We start from the raw sequence: 15911 nt of genomic DNA, 5'->3' as shown, positions 1-15911 counted from the left end.
TTCTTTTTTTTCCATGCTGTATTCCAATGAGTGATTTATGTCTACCATTTTGATGACGTTATACATACTAGCAGACTGGTGGTATTAACAGATCTCCTTCCATCTCCTTATATCTTCCCACAATAATTGTCTCCCATACCTATGATATGTAAAAGCTTCAAGAGTCTTTAGCATATTCTAATATTTATTTGCTGCCAGGAAAAAGTGAACTAATCCTGGATGTAATAGCAGACAGTTGAAGTTGGGAGACTGTAGGAGGATACAAGATGACAGACAAATTTTCTAGTTGGCGTGCTGAATGGCAGCTAGCTCTAAACATAAAAAAATATAAGTTACTGCAGATGATTAGGAAAAACAAACGCGTAATATTCAAATACAGCATTAGTAGTGTGGTGCTTGACAGTGTTACACTGTCAAATATCAGGGAGTAAAGTTGCTATTCAGAAAATTTAGAGAACTGGCATTTGAAGCTGACTGGACAATGATCCTACAGCCACCAACACACATTTCGCATAAGGACCACGAAGATAAGATAAGAGATATTTGGGCTCTTATGGAGACACACAGACAGTTGTTTTTCCCTTGCTCTATTTGAGAGCAGAACAGAAAAGGGATGACAAGTAGTGGTACAGGGTATCCTCTCCCAAGCACCATCTGGTAGCTTGCAGATTATTTATGTAGAGGTAGATATTATATTAATCAGTCTCATCTTCTGGAAAAATGTCTCTTATCTCCTTCTTGTGTGAGCCATATTTTGTGCTACCTCTTCATGTCATTTTAGCATCTGCCATAAAATCAGTACAAAGGCTTGTTACATTGGACATTTTGTATGGTTTCCTTGTGTTTTAACCCCATGTTAATGCATATTTTGGATTTCCCAGCAACAAATCTCACCATCCCCTGGCAGAAAAATGAGACTGTGGCAAGTTGGAGAATGGATGGAGAATCATCACTGACTTCATTGCAATAAAATCAAAATATGACTGCCTGTTCATGCCCACAGACATCCTTACATAGCTGAAGGCCCTTGTCTTAAGATGTTAGCTGTTTTTCAAGGTGATGAAGGTTCCTTGTGGTGGTGCCTCACAGCAAAAAACAATATAAGAGAAACGGCTATTTTAATTTAATTGTACCTAATCATGAACTAAAACAATGTTTGTTAGTGTCATGTTCCATGAGTCAGTTCGCATGATTAATCATAATGAAGTGGAACAAGTCATTTCACATTCACATAGCAAATTAATTTGTAAACATGACTACATGTTGAACATCTAGAAGATTATTATTTATGTTTTTTTGTTTTTTTAAATAAACAGATGTGGGTTAGTAATTCCTACCAACCACAGTTTACACAGTACAATAATGGAAATTCTTTTACGGAACAGGAGTTGTCAAGGAGATACTTTTTCAGTTTGTTTTCACAGTTTCTTTGCTGTCTGTTAAGTATTCAAGGTACTGTTTTACACCAGACGGCGAAAGCTAAATGCATATTAATATAAATTGGTATGTGTCTCATGTTCCTGTAAACCATCTAACTACATTAGCCTTTGATTCTATGATGGAGAAAATACAAAGAAACAGCTACAAGGCACTTTCCTCAATTCCATTGTGAAATAGTTAGGATGTACACTATGTATTATCTATATGCTCGATCTCACAAAACTAGCGATGATACACACATTTTACAGCATTGCAAACAGATAACATGTACAAATATATGTCAGAAAGAGGAAAAATGGTACATCCTATTCACTGAAAATAATTTTACACAGATATAGGACATAGTACTTAAAAATGCTCATTGATATAGGGATTGATGGCACCTCAAAAGCAATACTGTTGAATTAATACAAAAATCAGAGACACCACAGTTACACACATGAATACTTGAAGACTGTGTCTAAAATGTACTCACTCAATTACATCCAGCAGTTTTTGTGATCCATCATCCATTTCAGCCACGTTACTTCAGTAAACAGCACACCTTGGCAGGTTCAGCCATTTTATGTATCATTCTTCTCTATAACACTTGGGTGTGGTATTCAATCACCATTCAAGAAGTGAAATTACGTAAACAGAAACTGCATGCTACAGCACGTTAGAGGTTATGACGCAAAAATATATTTCTGTTTATATATGTACATATAGTTAGTCTAACCCATTATTGCTTCGTTGATGTGGTCTTCTAGTAGTAGTAACTAAGGCCTCGCTTTCCTGAAAAAGAATGGGTAGATTGTTAGAAATCTATTCAAACTGAATAACTATACAAAATAGAAAGACTGTACTTGAAAATTTAAATATGTTGTCCTTAACAACCTAATTTAGTAACAAAATTATAAGGCTCTAAACAAGTGTCCAGAGTAATATGTTTGTTTGCATGTACATCTTCTGCAGCAGCTGTTAAAAATCAGCTTTGTTGTTGTCAGTCTTGAGCTTACTGCGATTTAATTAGAGAGAATTACATCAGACACATTTCGCTTTTATTTATAAAGCTCCTTCTGTGGTTATTAGTTTTACTTTACATATTCATTGCTTCTTCCCTCCTCGCTAGCAGGGGCCGACATCGAAAGACTTCATTTCCCATATGTACTTGGCAGTTTTTGCCATTCTGCAGTATTTCTTGCAGTGCATTTAGGTTATTTACACTTCAGCTTTGTAAATTGAACAGATGTGTGTGTCTTTTCTTTTTTCACTTTGCACGGCGTTACACTATAGTTTTGTTTCTAATTCTGCACAGCAATACACTGTAAGTGAGAAACACATATAACTTCAGTTCAATTTATATAGATGAAGTGTAAATAACCCAAATGCAGCACAGGAAATACTGCAGGATGGCAAGAACTGCCAAGTGCATATATGACATGAAGTCTTTCGACGTCAGCCCCTGCTAGCAAGGAGGGAAGAAGCAGTGGTTTAGAGAATACGAAAAGAAACTCCAATAACGATGGAAGATGCTTTATAAATAAAAGAGAAATGTGTGTGGCATAATTCTCTTTAATTAAACTGCAGTAAGCTCAAGATGGAACACCAATACTAACACCGAAGTGCCTAGAGACTTCATGCAGCCAGTAAGAAAAGGAAAATCACCAATGTTTACAAACTTTTAAGATGATTGATGGAAACTGGTAAAAGTTACACAATTGACCCCCTCGTATTTTTTGTAGTTTATTTACGATATACATATATAATATGCATCAAAGTACTTGCTGGAGACTCATTAATCATCTAACATATATTTTCTGAACACATCTTGTTGTTTTAGTTTTTCTGGTGAAAAATGCATTAATTATGGAAAAGTGGATTTAAAGATGACATAAATGCAAACATTAGTCTACCTTACACACCAATCTGTCAGCACAACTTTTATTTGAGAATTGTATTGTTGGCTTCATCAACTCCTGAATAAATTATCACCTTTCTAACTAATTCAGACATTGGATGACAACTGATCAGTCGGTAAGGGCCAATCACAGTCTAGCCTACAAACTAAAAGCAATTATGTGAAATAAAGAGGGAGAGGGTGCCAAGACAGTGACAATAAGACTTCTTGCTATTTTTTAGTTATCTCTCTTTTATTTTAATAAAAGAAACAAGTGTACCCAACTGGCACAGTGAGATGTAAACTCTTTTGAACATAAATACTAGTAAACCTGCACTCTTCTGCCACCTGTATTGACTCACAAATGTGAAGTGCAGAGCATGAATACACAAAATAATACCTGGTGTTTCAATGCAATGACCTTAACATTCCTATAGTGCTACCTCAACCACAATTATACATAGATGACTACTAGTTTTAGATATAGACTGAAGTGACAGCAATTAAAGTGCTGGGCTGTTAAGTAAGAGTAGCTGTTAATGTATGAAACTAAGTTTCCCTATATGACTTTAAGTGAATGCTGAAATGTGTGTCTCAGTTTCATGTTCCATGGATCATTTGCACAATAAAGTGTAAGGTTTACATTCACATCACAAATTAATTTGTATACATAGCTACATACTGAACATTTATAAGTATTTTTAATTATTACTATTATTATATATGAAAACATTAGTAATTCCTACCTGCTACCTTTTACACATTACAATAACACAACACAGTTATAAATTTCAAGCATTATTATAGTCCACTTATGACTGTCTCCTTTCTAATAATCACAGAATCAGTGGGGGCATTGAAGTGTCTAACTCTCTTGCTGTTTCAACACCAATACCTTCTTCCTGATTCTACATGTCTAACACCAAGGGAATGTATCACTGGTGCACTATTTTGTCAACTCTTTCCCTTCGTCCCTCTCTTACCCCCCCCCCCCCCCCTCGAGAGAGAGAGAGAGAGAGAGAGAGAGAGAGAGAGAGACTAGAACTTTGTAGTACAAGGTTAAGGATTACAATCCACAAACACAACCATCCATAACGTAAACTTCAAATATTTTACACGAAAGTACAGTAACTGGTTTCAGGGTTTGTTTCTTTCTTTATTTTCTTTTTTACATTGAGACCTTACATATGGATGATTGCTGCTTTCAAGTTATTATCAGTATAATTATTCGTTTCATAAATTCTGGGCACATAGTACAAATATGCCGAGTTGTACTGTTTCTCTTGCTGTGAGAAAGGATCTGCTCACAACATAACAGTTTGCATTGCAGTTATGCACAACTGCTAATCCTAAACATTGTGGTTCAAGGGTTATACATATTTCCATTACATATGGACAGCCTATTGTTAATGATACACTAGGAAGAAATTCTATTTATCCTGATATAAACCTAGGTGGTGCACCTTTCTCACAATGTGTTTAATTAAATCTCTAAAGCTTTCAAATATTTACATTCATTATAATTCGTGGAAGTCATTGTATTGCAAACTTTCTGAAGTGACAGGGCACAGAATATTGAGCAAGCAGGGCATATTTCTGAGATGAAACATAAATAGTTTTCAACTCTTCAATCTGATTATGGATTACTATGGGTGTCTAAGATAACCATACACTAAAGAGCTACATACTAATTATGAACTCTGATCACTCATGTGGTAAACGAAAGTTACTCACACTAAACTATACATTGCCTCAAGAAACTGATCACAGTAAAAGATTATAAGACAACACACTGGTAAGAATGGTGGTGGTGGTGGTGGTGGTGGAGGGAGGCACAGGCTCAAGCAGTTTGTCATATTGTGCCACACAACTGCAAACTACCAAAATAAACAATTTTTCCCATCTTCACATTATTTCACCTGCTTTCATTATCATTTGAGGTAATAAATATGGAATATTACACTTTTAATACTCTGAATTTAATACAAATTTCTCTGTAACTTTGTTATGATTGAACAGCTGATACTAATGCTTTGTACCAGAGCAGCTGCATCATAATCATAATCACCAACACTACAACTCTGAAATCACACATGCAATACTGTGCACTGTATCACATACAGAACCATGGCATACATTGAAAACAAAAAAGAGACCAACTATTGATTAGGCGACTGCATATTCTGTAACTCACAATAACATTTTCAGGACGACGTTTATGACGGGTTTATACCACGAGACATACCGCTAAATTTTCATGAAAGAAAGTGATTTTTGGGATGATGAGAATTCAGGTTAGATAACCAATTTAAATGCTACTAACGAAGTATCTTTTATCGATTAACATGACAGTTTAAAAAACTAAAATTACGTAAGTTTTTCACTACAAAGTCTCTGGAGACATTTACAAACTATGCTTCTGCATAGTACAAAATCATGGTGTTCCTCATGTAACTTGATCAACAATGAAGTTATCTAGTTTTAACTGCATTTCGCGTCTGGAGAAATTTAAAAACTAAACAGGCGATGTTTGCTTCCCTTCTCTATGTAAATCTCAAATGCAACATTAAAGATGATGATGATCAAATATATTAGAATGTGAGTTAACTCTTCAAGAATAGTTTAAAATGTGCAAAATTGTTTCAACTCTGAAAATGAAGAAATAGAACATTTTCTGTATCATAAATCCTTCACCATCGGTCTTTACTCTTAACACCTTCATAAAGAAGGGTGTCATTATCTCACAATGGAACAGCTATCAGCAAACAAATACTAATAACAAATACAAAACATTTTGTGTTATCGCGAATTGCTACGATATGCTACGTAATAAATATGTATTAGTACTGCCTAGTATATATGTTTGTACCTGTTCGGCATGTTAACGTTTTGGAAGCTTTACTACGTGTAAGAACGCAAATGCAAAACTTCACTTTATACACTCTAAGAAACACCAACAAATTTAACTTACGTTGATCAGTATTTTATGTTAGCGGCGATGTAAATGAAAACGTAAAACCACTGGGTGACAGCATACTAACTGCCGTCATAACGTTGGGAACACAAAACACTTATTTGCCTTCGAGTCTACACGACTCATGGGCTGAAAACACTATTGCGACATTCGTTGTAAACAGAAGATCACAAATCTTCGGCATATCACAGAACACTATTCTACTCTTTACTACAAAGTAATCACTAAAGTTATCACAACCGTTCTCATTCAGTTTGACACTATGTTCGAAGAGTAAAACGAATAACAACTTGTGTAGACACAGGAGGCACGCACAATTCAGTCTGTCAAGAAAAAACACGCCGAGCACTACAAACATTTCAGATATCGTGACACCAATATATAACGGGCAATAAATTAAGTTAACAAAACGAACTTAAAATCGAATTCACACATTCCCGCACGACGTTCGTCACATCTCCGTTATGCAGCCATCGCCAGAAAACACACACAACACCTTTGGCAGTACTTAAGCATGGCTACCATTTTTAACTCTCCACTCCAGTTAACATTCAAAAACGTCATCCATTCAGCGGAAACTCCGTAACAAGTGTTTTCCGTACGGTCGCTACAAATTATTTAGCACACAAGATAACATAAAAAAATATAGATACCCGTGAAGACAAGATGTTATCGATTTAATAAGCTGCTAACAAAACAGGTAAGCCAGAGCGGTATATTTCGGATTTACTGCTCATGGGTTGGCTGCGCTACTGTGTACTACCCATTCCGAAAGCGTCACGTGAATCAGAGCACAGAAGTCTTTGTCGCTCATGTCAGTTACATCATACAGGGCGTAAAGAAAGATGCATTTATTGATTTTAATTGAACTAGTATATGCAGCTAAGTTCCTGCTATAAATCCACAACATGAAACGTTATTATTATTACGCAAGATCGTTCCGTGGACTGATATATAAGGTTAAAATCAGACGAGCATTTAAATGATTCCCGGAAATACGAAGTTAATTAATTATTAGAATTAATTTTTCATATGCAGTACGGATATCGTTCGCGCATTACTGTCGGTTGATTTGTTATTTTACTGCATTTCCTCCGATTACTCGGAGTAAAAAAACAGAAGTTTGACACGCTTCTCCACAGAGCAGATTAATCAAACGAGATTGGTAACAGCGGGCCACTAGGCAAATTCGACTTCTCTATCCGAAACATCCTTGTTTCTATCGAAACATTTATGTTAAATACTTCTGACTGAGGCCACAGCACGCCCAGATCTGTCGTAAAATATTAAAACTATTTCTAGTCACTCATCGCAAAGCTAATATAATTTTATATCTCTACTTTGGCCGCTGTCAGTAACTTTGCTGCCAACAAAATAAATCTTACCGACTACTTTTAGTGTCTCATTTCTCCAACTAATTCGTTCGTCGTCGCCTGATTCAATTCGGCTACAATTCATTACCCTTATTTTACGTTTGTTGATGTTCCATCTTATAACATCTTTTCAAGACACTATCCATTCCGTCCAGCTGATCGCCCAAGTCATCCGCCTCTGGCCGAATTGCAATATCATCAGCATACTCATTTTTTTTGTATTTCTCCTTCCTGAACTTCAATTATCTTTCCAAATTTTTCCTTGGTTTCTTGAACTGCTTGCTTAGTATGCAGATTAAATAACACAAAGGATTGGTTACAACCCTGTCTCACTCCCTTTCAACTACTGTGTCCATTTCAAGTCGTTCAAGTTAAACGGCCGTCTGATTTCTGTAAACGTTGTAGAGAACCTTTTGCTGCTTATCTTTAATCCCTGCTACTTCCAGAATTTCAAAAACTGTATTCCAGTCAGCACTGTCAAAAGCTTTCTCTAAACCTAACATCTCACTTATATTTTATAAATTAAGGAAAACAGTCATGCGCGAATAAATCGAAAGCAGTCTACCAGGAGAGACAACGCGACTACTTCCAAATGGATACAGAAAGAGTGTGCCATGGCTCGGCGGTTGATTTTTACAGCTACACTGTTACATGACAAGACTGTTTCAACAGCTAGGTAACCATTTGAACCACAACCGTGTCTTTTGCATGTTTGCTTGTGGCAATATCAGACGTCTCATTTTCCAGGATTACTGCGTTCCACAATTATTCTTTCACCTTTTTCGTACCAGAAGAAGGAAGTAGAGGCTATTTTGGGCAACATTATCTAGAATCTCTTGCGAGGGAGAATGGAAATACAGTGCAAGACTCAAATCCTTCAGTTCCTCCAAGACCGTACACATCTTACCGCTGAATACTGTGAACGCGCTTGCTCAAGACACAAGTGCCAACGACTGCGATGCCAAGGCAGCTACAGGTTCCTACCAGACGCTTTTTAGACTAATCGACGAGCGAACTTGTCCCATACACTTCCTGCCGTTGGCACAGCCTCCAAAAGGCGAGCAAGGAAAAAAAAAAAAAAAAAAAACACATTCATTGTGCAACAAAGGGGCTTCTAAATATTGGAATTAATTGTACTGCTGAAATAGAGGCTTGGGAGTTCTGTTATGGAAACGCATGACTTTGGGCCGACGCGCTGGAGCGTTATTGCGGCCAAAAGAACCAACAGTCACATTTCGAATTTTGATAAATGTCTGCAACTCTACGAACTGAGGACGACCCACTTCCCAGTGAGTGTCAGCCGCATGGACAAAACACGGCACACACACGGATGCTGTGCTACAGCATCACCTTGTAAAACTTTCTTATCATCATTTTGTATTGAAGCTTCATTGTCTGAGATGCCATATTCTGTCAGTCATACTTGAGAGTTACAAAATGGTTCAAATGGCTCTGAGCACTATGGGGCTTAACATCTATGGTCATCAGTCCCCTGGAACTTAGAACTAATTAAACCTAACTAACCTAAGGACATCACACACATCCATGCCCGAGGCAGGATTCGAACCTGCGACCGTAGCGATCGCGCGGTTCCAGACTGAAGCGCCTAGAACCGTTCGGCCAATGATTCCGGCCTGAGAGTTACACTGGATGAACAACCCGGTGGGTAAGGTGGGGGTTTGGGGGGGGGGGGGGGGGGGGTGGACACAGTAGTTACTAGTACGCTCTCTTCATTACACTCCTGGCACTACTCACCAACAAAACATTGCCAAATCGCATATTTTCGTCTTCCTAGGTCATCGAGAAATATTTAGTTGACCTATTTGGCGGCCAACTACATAGACCGAAGTAGCCCATAAGGCAATATTTTACATAAACATATAAAATGACTTTTATTTAATGTTATGACGGAAAACATCTTATTTAAACAATATTAGTGCGAGAAAGTAATGACTATTAAAGAACTATTTATTTCTTCTTCGTCTGTTGACTGTTTTTCGGCCTCGTTTCATGGATGTACTGGACCAACTGTAGTCCCATCTCTTGACTGGTCGTTTCCCTTGCAGCAGACCATGTTCACTAATTTTAATTAGTCTTGTGGGGTTCTCCCTTATCACATGGTCCTTCCAATTTCTTTTTCTTACCTTCATCCATTTATTAATATCTTATGTTCCACACGCACGCCTTATCATGTTCTCTTGTCACACACGATTACTATATGGAGTTGCCTTAGTACCTTCATTTATATTGTCGTAAACTTTTATATCGTCTATGATTTTCACTAAACCTGTTGGCATTCTCTTATTGATTAAGGTTTGAAGTATATACTTTTTTCTGATCCAATCGACAAAACACATCTAGGCTGCGAAGTTTCCCCAAAATCTGCCTTAGAGCGAAAATAGCATCTATTGTGCTCCTATTTTTCATGAATCCTTGATGTTGTTCTGCTATTTTTATATCATTCTGTATTCTGACTCTAATTACTGACGTTAACAGTTTTGAGGTGGTATCAAGCTGGGTAATTTCCCGATAATCATCTAATACTTTTTTATTTACTTGCATGTTAGGACGAAGATATATTAATGACGATCGATAGCCGCCAGACATTAATTCGAAATAAATTCTCTGACTGAAAATATCGTGGCATCAGGCGCGTTAGGTATACACGTACTACCTATAATAGCATACCTATAATAGCACTGGTTGCTGCAAAAGGCAGCAGACATGCTTTGTTGGTGCTGCACATTTTAGCGATTTTGACCGAGATAAACTCATGCTGCAGTGCTTTTCTTCGGCACAACAGTGTAGAAGTGCGCAAAAAACAGCTAAGTGAAGAATCCCTGCAATACGTTTATTTATATACGAAAGCCGACTTCGCAATTTTCCTTCGTGTAAGACTTCGTATACGAGATTGTGCACCGATACGGAGTTCTACACTCACATATTTTACTGTTCGCAAAGCTTCCACATAATCTTTCATTGACTGTATCACTACCGTTTGCGTTGTGATATACTGTGAAATTTTCAACTTCCGCAAGTGTCGCGATAAACTCATACTGTTATCGTGAATTGTAGACTTAAACTTCATTGTGCTCTTTTAAAATTTTTGAGAACAGTGGGTCTATCCTCGTTCAAAAGAATCGTTCTTTAAGTTCAATGTATAATTACGTGAGAAATAAATTATTTTTGAGAACTTTCGTACGTTTACAAAATTATACTTTCGTAAGTTATTGGTACGAGTGTCTTGGATACGTACCTTATTTCGTAGTAAATCAGTGTTTGTGGTTCACAGTTACTGCCAAGGAATACATCACCCCTGAATTTAATTGTATATAAATGGGCATAAACATGCGTTTTGTGAATTTTCGGAAGCTACCACTGTCCTTTGCATAATCCACGAGTCATTTGCAGTAAATGGACGTTTGTGATTTAGCTACTGCAGCAGATATTCTAACTAACATATTGTGTTACATCTAGTTTTCCCTTACAGAGCAGTATTCCTATACATTACCTACATTTATCTTAAATTAACTCTATTCGAGTTTGGTAACAAATATAATTAATCTCAAAACCTATTAGGAAACCAGTAATTTTAGCACAGGTTTTTGTGTTGCCGTAACAGAAATTTCGTTTTGTGTATTTGCTTCAATTTTTAGGGCATTAGCAACTATTTAGCGCAACAGATTAAAAGATAATCAGCGGGTTTAATTAAAGGTTATTTGTTCACTGTGCTGTAACACACTGCACCAGCCAAAATGTAGCACCACTGTGAATGTTGTTCTTGAACACAAGATGAACTGGTTGACGTTCGTAAGCACCTGGAAATCGCTCTGGCAACTGACAAAACGTTTGGCAGATGCTGTAAATCGGTGTGTTGGAAGGGCTCCCGAGAGCCGTCTGCCTGCGATACCGGTACCAGGGGTACCTAAAGTACTATCTTCTCCTGCGGATCCGGTCTCCTCCGCAGATAGTACAGGATCTGTCATTACTCGTCCACTTGTCTGCGAGTGGTATGTCACTAGTAGATCTAGGCGTTCTGCACAGGGTGGACGGTTTCCATGGTGTTGAATCAATCCCCCTGACCAACGAGTTTGAGATGCTGTCTTTCACTGAAACTGAACCAATGGGAATCACTTCACTTGTTCTGGAGAAACCTGTAATGTTCGGCATCAAAAGGACGCAAACTCAACAAGTACCTTCTCTAGATTGTCGCACAGATGACAAAATGGTAGATATCGCAATAGACGACAGATGGATAGAGAAACAATTAAAATCGCCCAAAAGAGGAAAGGCCGCTGGACCTGATGGGATACCAGTTCGATTTTACACAGAGTACGCGAAGGAACTTATCCCCTTCTTGCAGCAGCGGTGTACCGTAGGTCTCTAGAAGAGCGTAGCGTTCCAAAAGATTGGAAAAGGGTACAGGTCATCCCCGTTTTCAAGAAGGGACGTCGAACAGATGTGCAGAACTATACACCTATATCTCTAACGTCGATCAATTGCAGAATTTTGGAACACGTATTATGTTAGAGTATAATGACTTTTCTGGAGGCTAGACATCTACTCTGTAGGAATCAGCATGGGTTTCGAAATAGACGATTGTGTGAAACCCAGCTCGCGCTATTCGTCGACAAGACTCAGAGGGTCATAGACACGGGTTCCAGACACGGGTTCCCAGGTAGATGCCGTGTTTCTTGACATCCCAAGGCGTTCGAGACAGTTCCCCACAGTCGTTTACTGAACAAAGTAAGATCATATGGGCTATCACACCAATTGTGTGATTGGATTGAAGAGTTCCTAGATAACAGAACGCAGCATGCCGTTCTCAATGGAGAGAAGTCTTCCGAAGTAAGAGTGATTTCAGGTGTGCCGCAGGGGAGTGTTGTAGGACCGTTGATATTCACAATATACGTAATGACTTTGTGGATAACATCGGAAGTTCACTGAGGCTTTTTGCGGATGATGCTGTGGTATATCGAGAGGTTGTAACAATGGAAAATTGTACTGAAATGCAGGAGGATCTGCAACGAATTGACGCATGTTGCAGGGAATGGCAATTGAATGTCAATGTAGGTAGACAAGTGTAATATGCTGCGAATCCATAGAAAGAAAGATCCTTTATCATTTAGCTACAATATAGCAGGTCAACAACTGGAAGCAGTTAATTCCATAAATTATCTGGGAGTAGGCATTAGGAGTGATTTAAAATGTAATGATCATATAAAATTAATCGTCGGTAAAGCAGATGCCAGACTGAGATTCATTGGAAGAATCCTAAGGAAATGCAATCGGAAAACAAAGGAAGTAGGTTACAGTACACTTGTTCGCCCACTGCTTGAATATTGCTCACCAGTGTGGGATCCGTACAAGATAGGGTTGATAGAAGAAAGAGAGAGAAGATCCAACAGAGAGCAGCGCGCTTCGTTACAGGATCATTTAGTAATCGCGAAAGCGTTACGGAGATGATAGATAAACTCCAGTGGAAGACACTGCAGGAGAGACGCTCAGTAGCTCGGTACCGGCTTTTGCTGAAGTTTCGAGAACATACCTTCACCGACGAGTCAAGCAGTATATTGCTCCCTCCTACGTATATCTCGCAAAGAGACCATGAGGATAAAATCAGAGAGATTAGAGCCCACACAGAGGCATACCGACAATCCTTCTTTCCACGAACAATACGAGCCTGGAATAGAAGGGAGAACCGATAGAGGTACTCTAGGTACCCTCTGCCACACACCGTCAGGTGGCTTGCGGAGTGTGGGTGTAGATGTAGAAGTAGCTGTCTATTAATTGTCGGCAGTTCAAAACGTGCGGCAAATTATGGTATCCTTAGGGAAATGGCAGCAAGGGGCAGTAAAGGACATCAGGTCAGTCAGTGAGCATGTCTGTGACCCTCATTCCAACATGGATTGGAAAACAGCTAGGGACAGGAAAATAACCGAACAGGAAGGTATGGTTAGAGCCCTTAAGGCTGAACTGGATGGTGCGAGGGAAGAGCTGATGAGGTTAAGGGGAAGAAGGGTGAAGACAGGTGGGAAGTGGCAGCGAGGATTAGGAGCCACAGAAAGAGAACAGTATCTGACAGTTTCATCATTGGCACAAACAATAAATTTGCCTCACTACTTCAGTTAAGTAAGGAAGAGGCTCAGGTAGATGTACGTGTAGTTAATATTCAACGGACTTTCACAAGGAAACCAACTGTTTCAAAAAAGTAGAAAGTAGGAGGAAAGTTCTGTTGTTATGCAGTAGCCATGGAAGAGGTGTGGGCCAGATCTCGCAGGAAACAACTTTTTTTTCGAGCTCAGTGCATGTCTTAGGCAAGTATAGGGGATGCAGGATCATCGTGATAGTGGGTGGAGCAGGAAACATCATTGATGGGGACCAGGGCTACAATACTGAGTGTGACCTAGTAAAAACAGCATCTGCAACAAACTATACAAATGTTGACTCGGTTCTAGCTTTCATGTGGTATGAGGGGCTCCAACTGACCAGCTCTGTCAGGAAGGCCAGTATGCAGTTAGATCAGTTGTTTCAGGCGGTTACTTTGTCAAGCATAGGTTTGGTTCCTGTTGATGCTATTGGTAGGTGGGACTTCGAAAGGCACGGCCTGCATCTCAATAGGAAAGGGAAGGGTAAATTGGCTGGGATGATAGCAAATACTTTAACCGAGGGGGGGGGGGGGGGGGGGGGGGCACTAAAGCTAATGGGAGTACCTCCTTTTTACGCTAATCTCAGTGTCCAATGATTCAACATTGAATGAAATCAAGCTTAATGATAAGCTCAGACAGGCAGGTACTAGATATGTGAAGATATCACAATATTCTCAGAAAAGTACAGTGAAAATAATGTTAGTATGTAACAAGATTCTCATAAAAGCACAGTGAAAAATAATGTTACTATATTGCTTCAGAATATCAGGGGATCAAAAAACAAAGTAGATGAGCTTCTTATTTGTTTAGAAGGTTTAGAAACTGAGGGTGGAATATATGTACTACACCTGTCTGAACATCATATAGTCACAGATATCGAAAAGGTAAATGTAGGTGGACATAAGCTTTCAGCACGTGTAAGTAGAGACACTGTGGAGAGAGGAGGAGTTGCCATATATGTTAAAATTTATCGTAGTGTGAAAAATATAGAAACTAAAAAATGTTCTGTAGAGCAACATATAGAAGCAAGTGCATATGAGCTTAAACTAAACAATGGCACTTTTAGAACTGTAACTGGGTATAGGTCCCAATTGGGAAATTTTCAGCTATTTTTGAAAAACTTAAGATTCTTTGTTGTGTTATCTGTAAGACAGAGGGAAGCAAATTATTGTTTGTGGGGATTTCCATGTAGATTTTCTGAAAGAGTCTGATAGAAAGCTTGACCTTGAAGTACTAATTGGTTCTTTCAATTTGACATCATTTATTGTTTTTTCTACTCGGGTGGTACAGGAAAGCAGCACACCAACAGAAAATGTTTTTATACACCAAGATAAATTTAATCAAATAAAAGACTTTTCCTGTTAAGAATGGTCTGTCTGATCATGATGCAAAACTAGTTGCAGTATATGACATAGCTCCACACAGTAATACAAAACAGTCCTTCAAAACAGTGCATTGAATTAAAGATTAACCATTGAAAATTTTAGGAAAGTTTGCAACAGTTATATTGGGATGAGGTGTACAGGGAACCTGATGTTAATTTAAAATTTAACCTATTTCATGACACCTTAGTGAGTATATTTGAAAACAGTTTCCCTAAGAAAAGAGTGAAACATAATTGTAAGAAACTTTCTAAAAAGCCATGTCTTACTAAAGGGATAAAAACTGCTTGTGAACAGAAAAGGGAAATGTACAGTAATGATCCAGAAACAGTAAAAGATTATAAACTACAGCACTGTATTAAGAAAAGTTATTAAAAAGTCCAGAAGTATGTGCATTATGTCTGAGAATTTGGAATATTGTTAAAAGGGAAACAGAGCCACCGAGAGCACAAGAAGATTGGTTTCCTATCAAACTCAATGAAAAGTTAGTTAACAAAAAGTGAGAAGTACAAAATACTTTAATAATCATTTTTAAGTGTTTTAGAGAAAATAGGATCCCGCTATCTATTAGATAATGCAAGAATGTATATGTAAGAGGCTATACCTATGCAAATTGATAAAACTGAAATTCAACCCATCTGACCTACTGAAATGAGGAAGATAATAAATTCAGTCAAAAGAACAAGTCTGTGTGGAATTGATGGCATGTCCAAC

The 15911-nt window shown here is 38.2% G+C and overlaps 1 protein-coding gene across 1 annotated transcript in view; it reads right to left on the bottom strand.

The window, feature by feature from the left end:
* The window catches only part of LOC124556335 (mucin-5AC-like), a 341354-nt gene that overhangs the window by 284454 nt on the left and 40989 nt on the right, over positions 1–15911 (bottom strand). The window contains exon 2 of the mRNA XM_047130305.1: positions 1916–2214. Within this exon, the coding sequence (XP_046986261.1) occupies positions 1916–1953 (38 nt within the window). The 5' untranslated portion in view covers positions 1954–2214. The remainder of the gene's footprint in view (positions 1–1915; positions 2215–15911) is intronic.

This window comes from Schistocerca americana, chromosome X (genome assembly GCF_021461395.2).
Source record: "Schistocerca americana isolate TAMUIC-IGC-003095 chromosome X, iqSchAmer2.1, whole genome shotgun sequence".
Classification (NCBI taxonomy): domain Eukaryota; kingdom Metazoa; phylum Arthropoda; class Insecta; order Orthoptera; family Acrididae; genus Schistocerca; species Schistocerca americana.
This window is presented reverse-complemented; position numbering and strand designations above follow the sequence as displayed.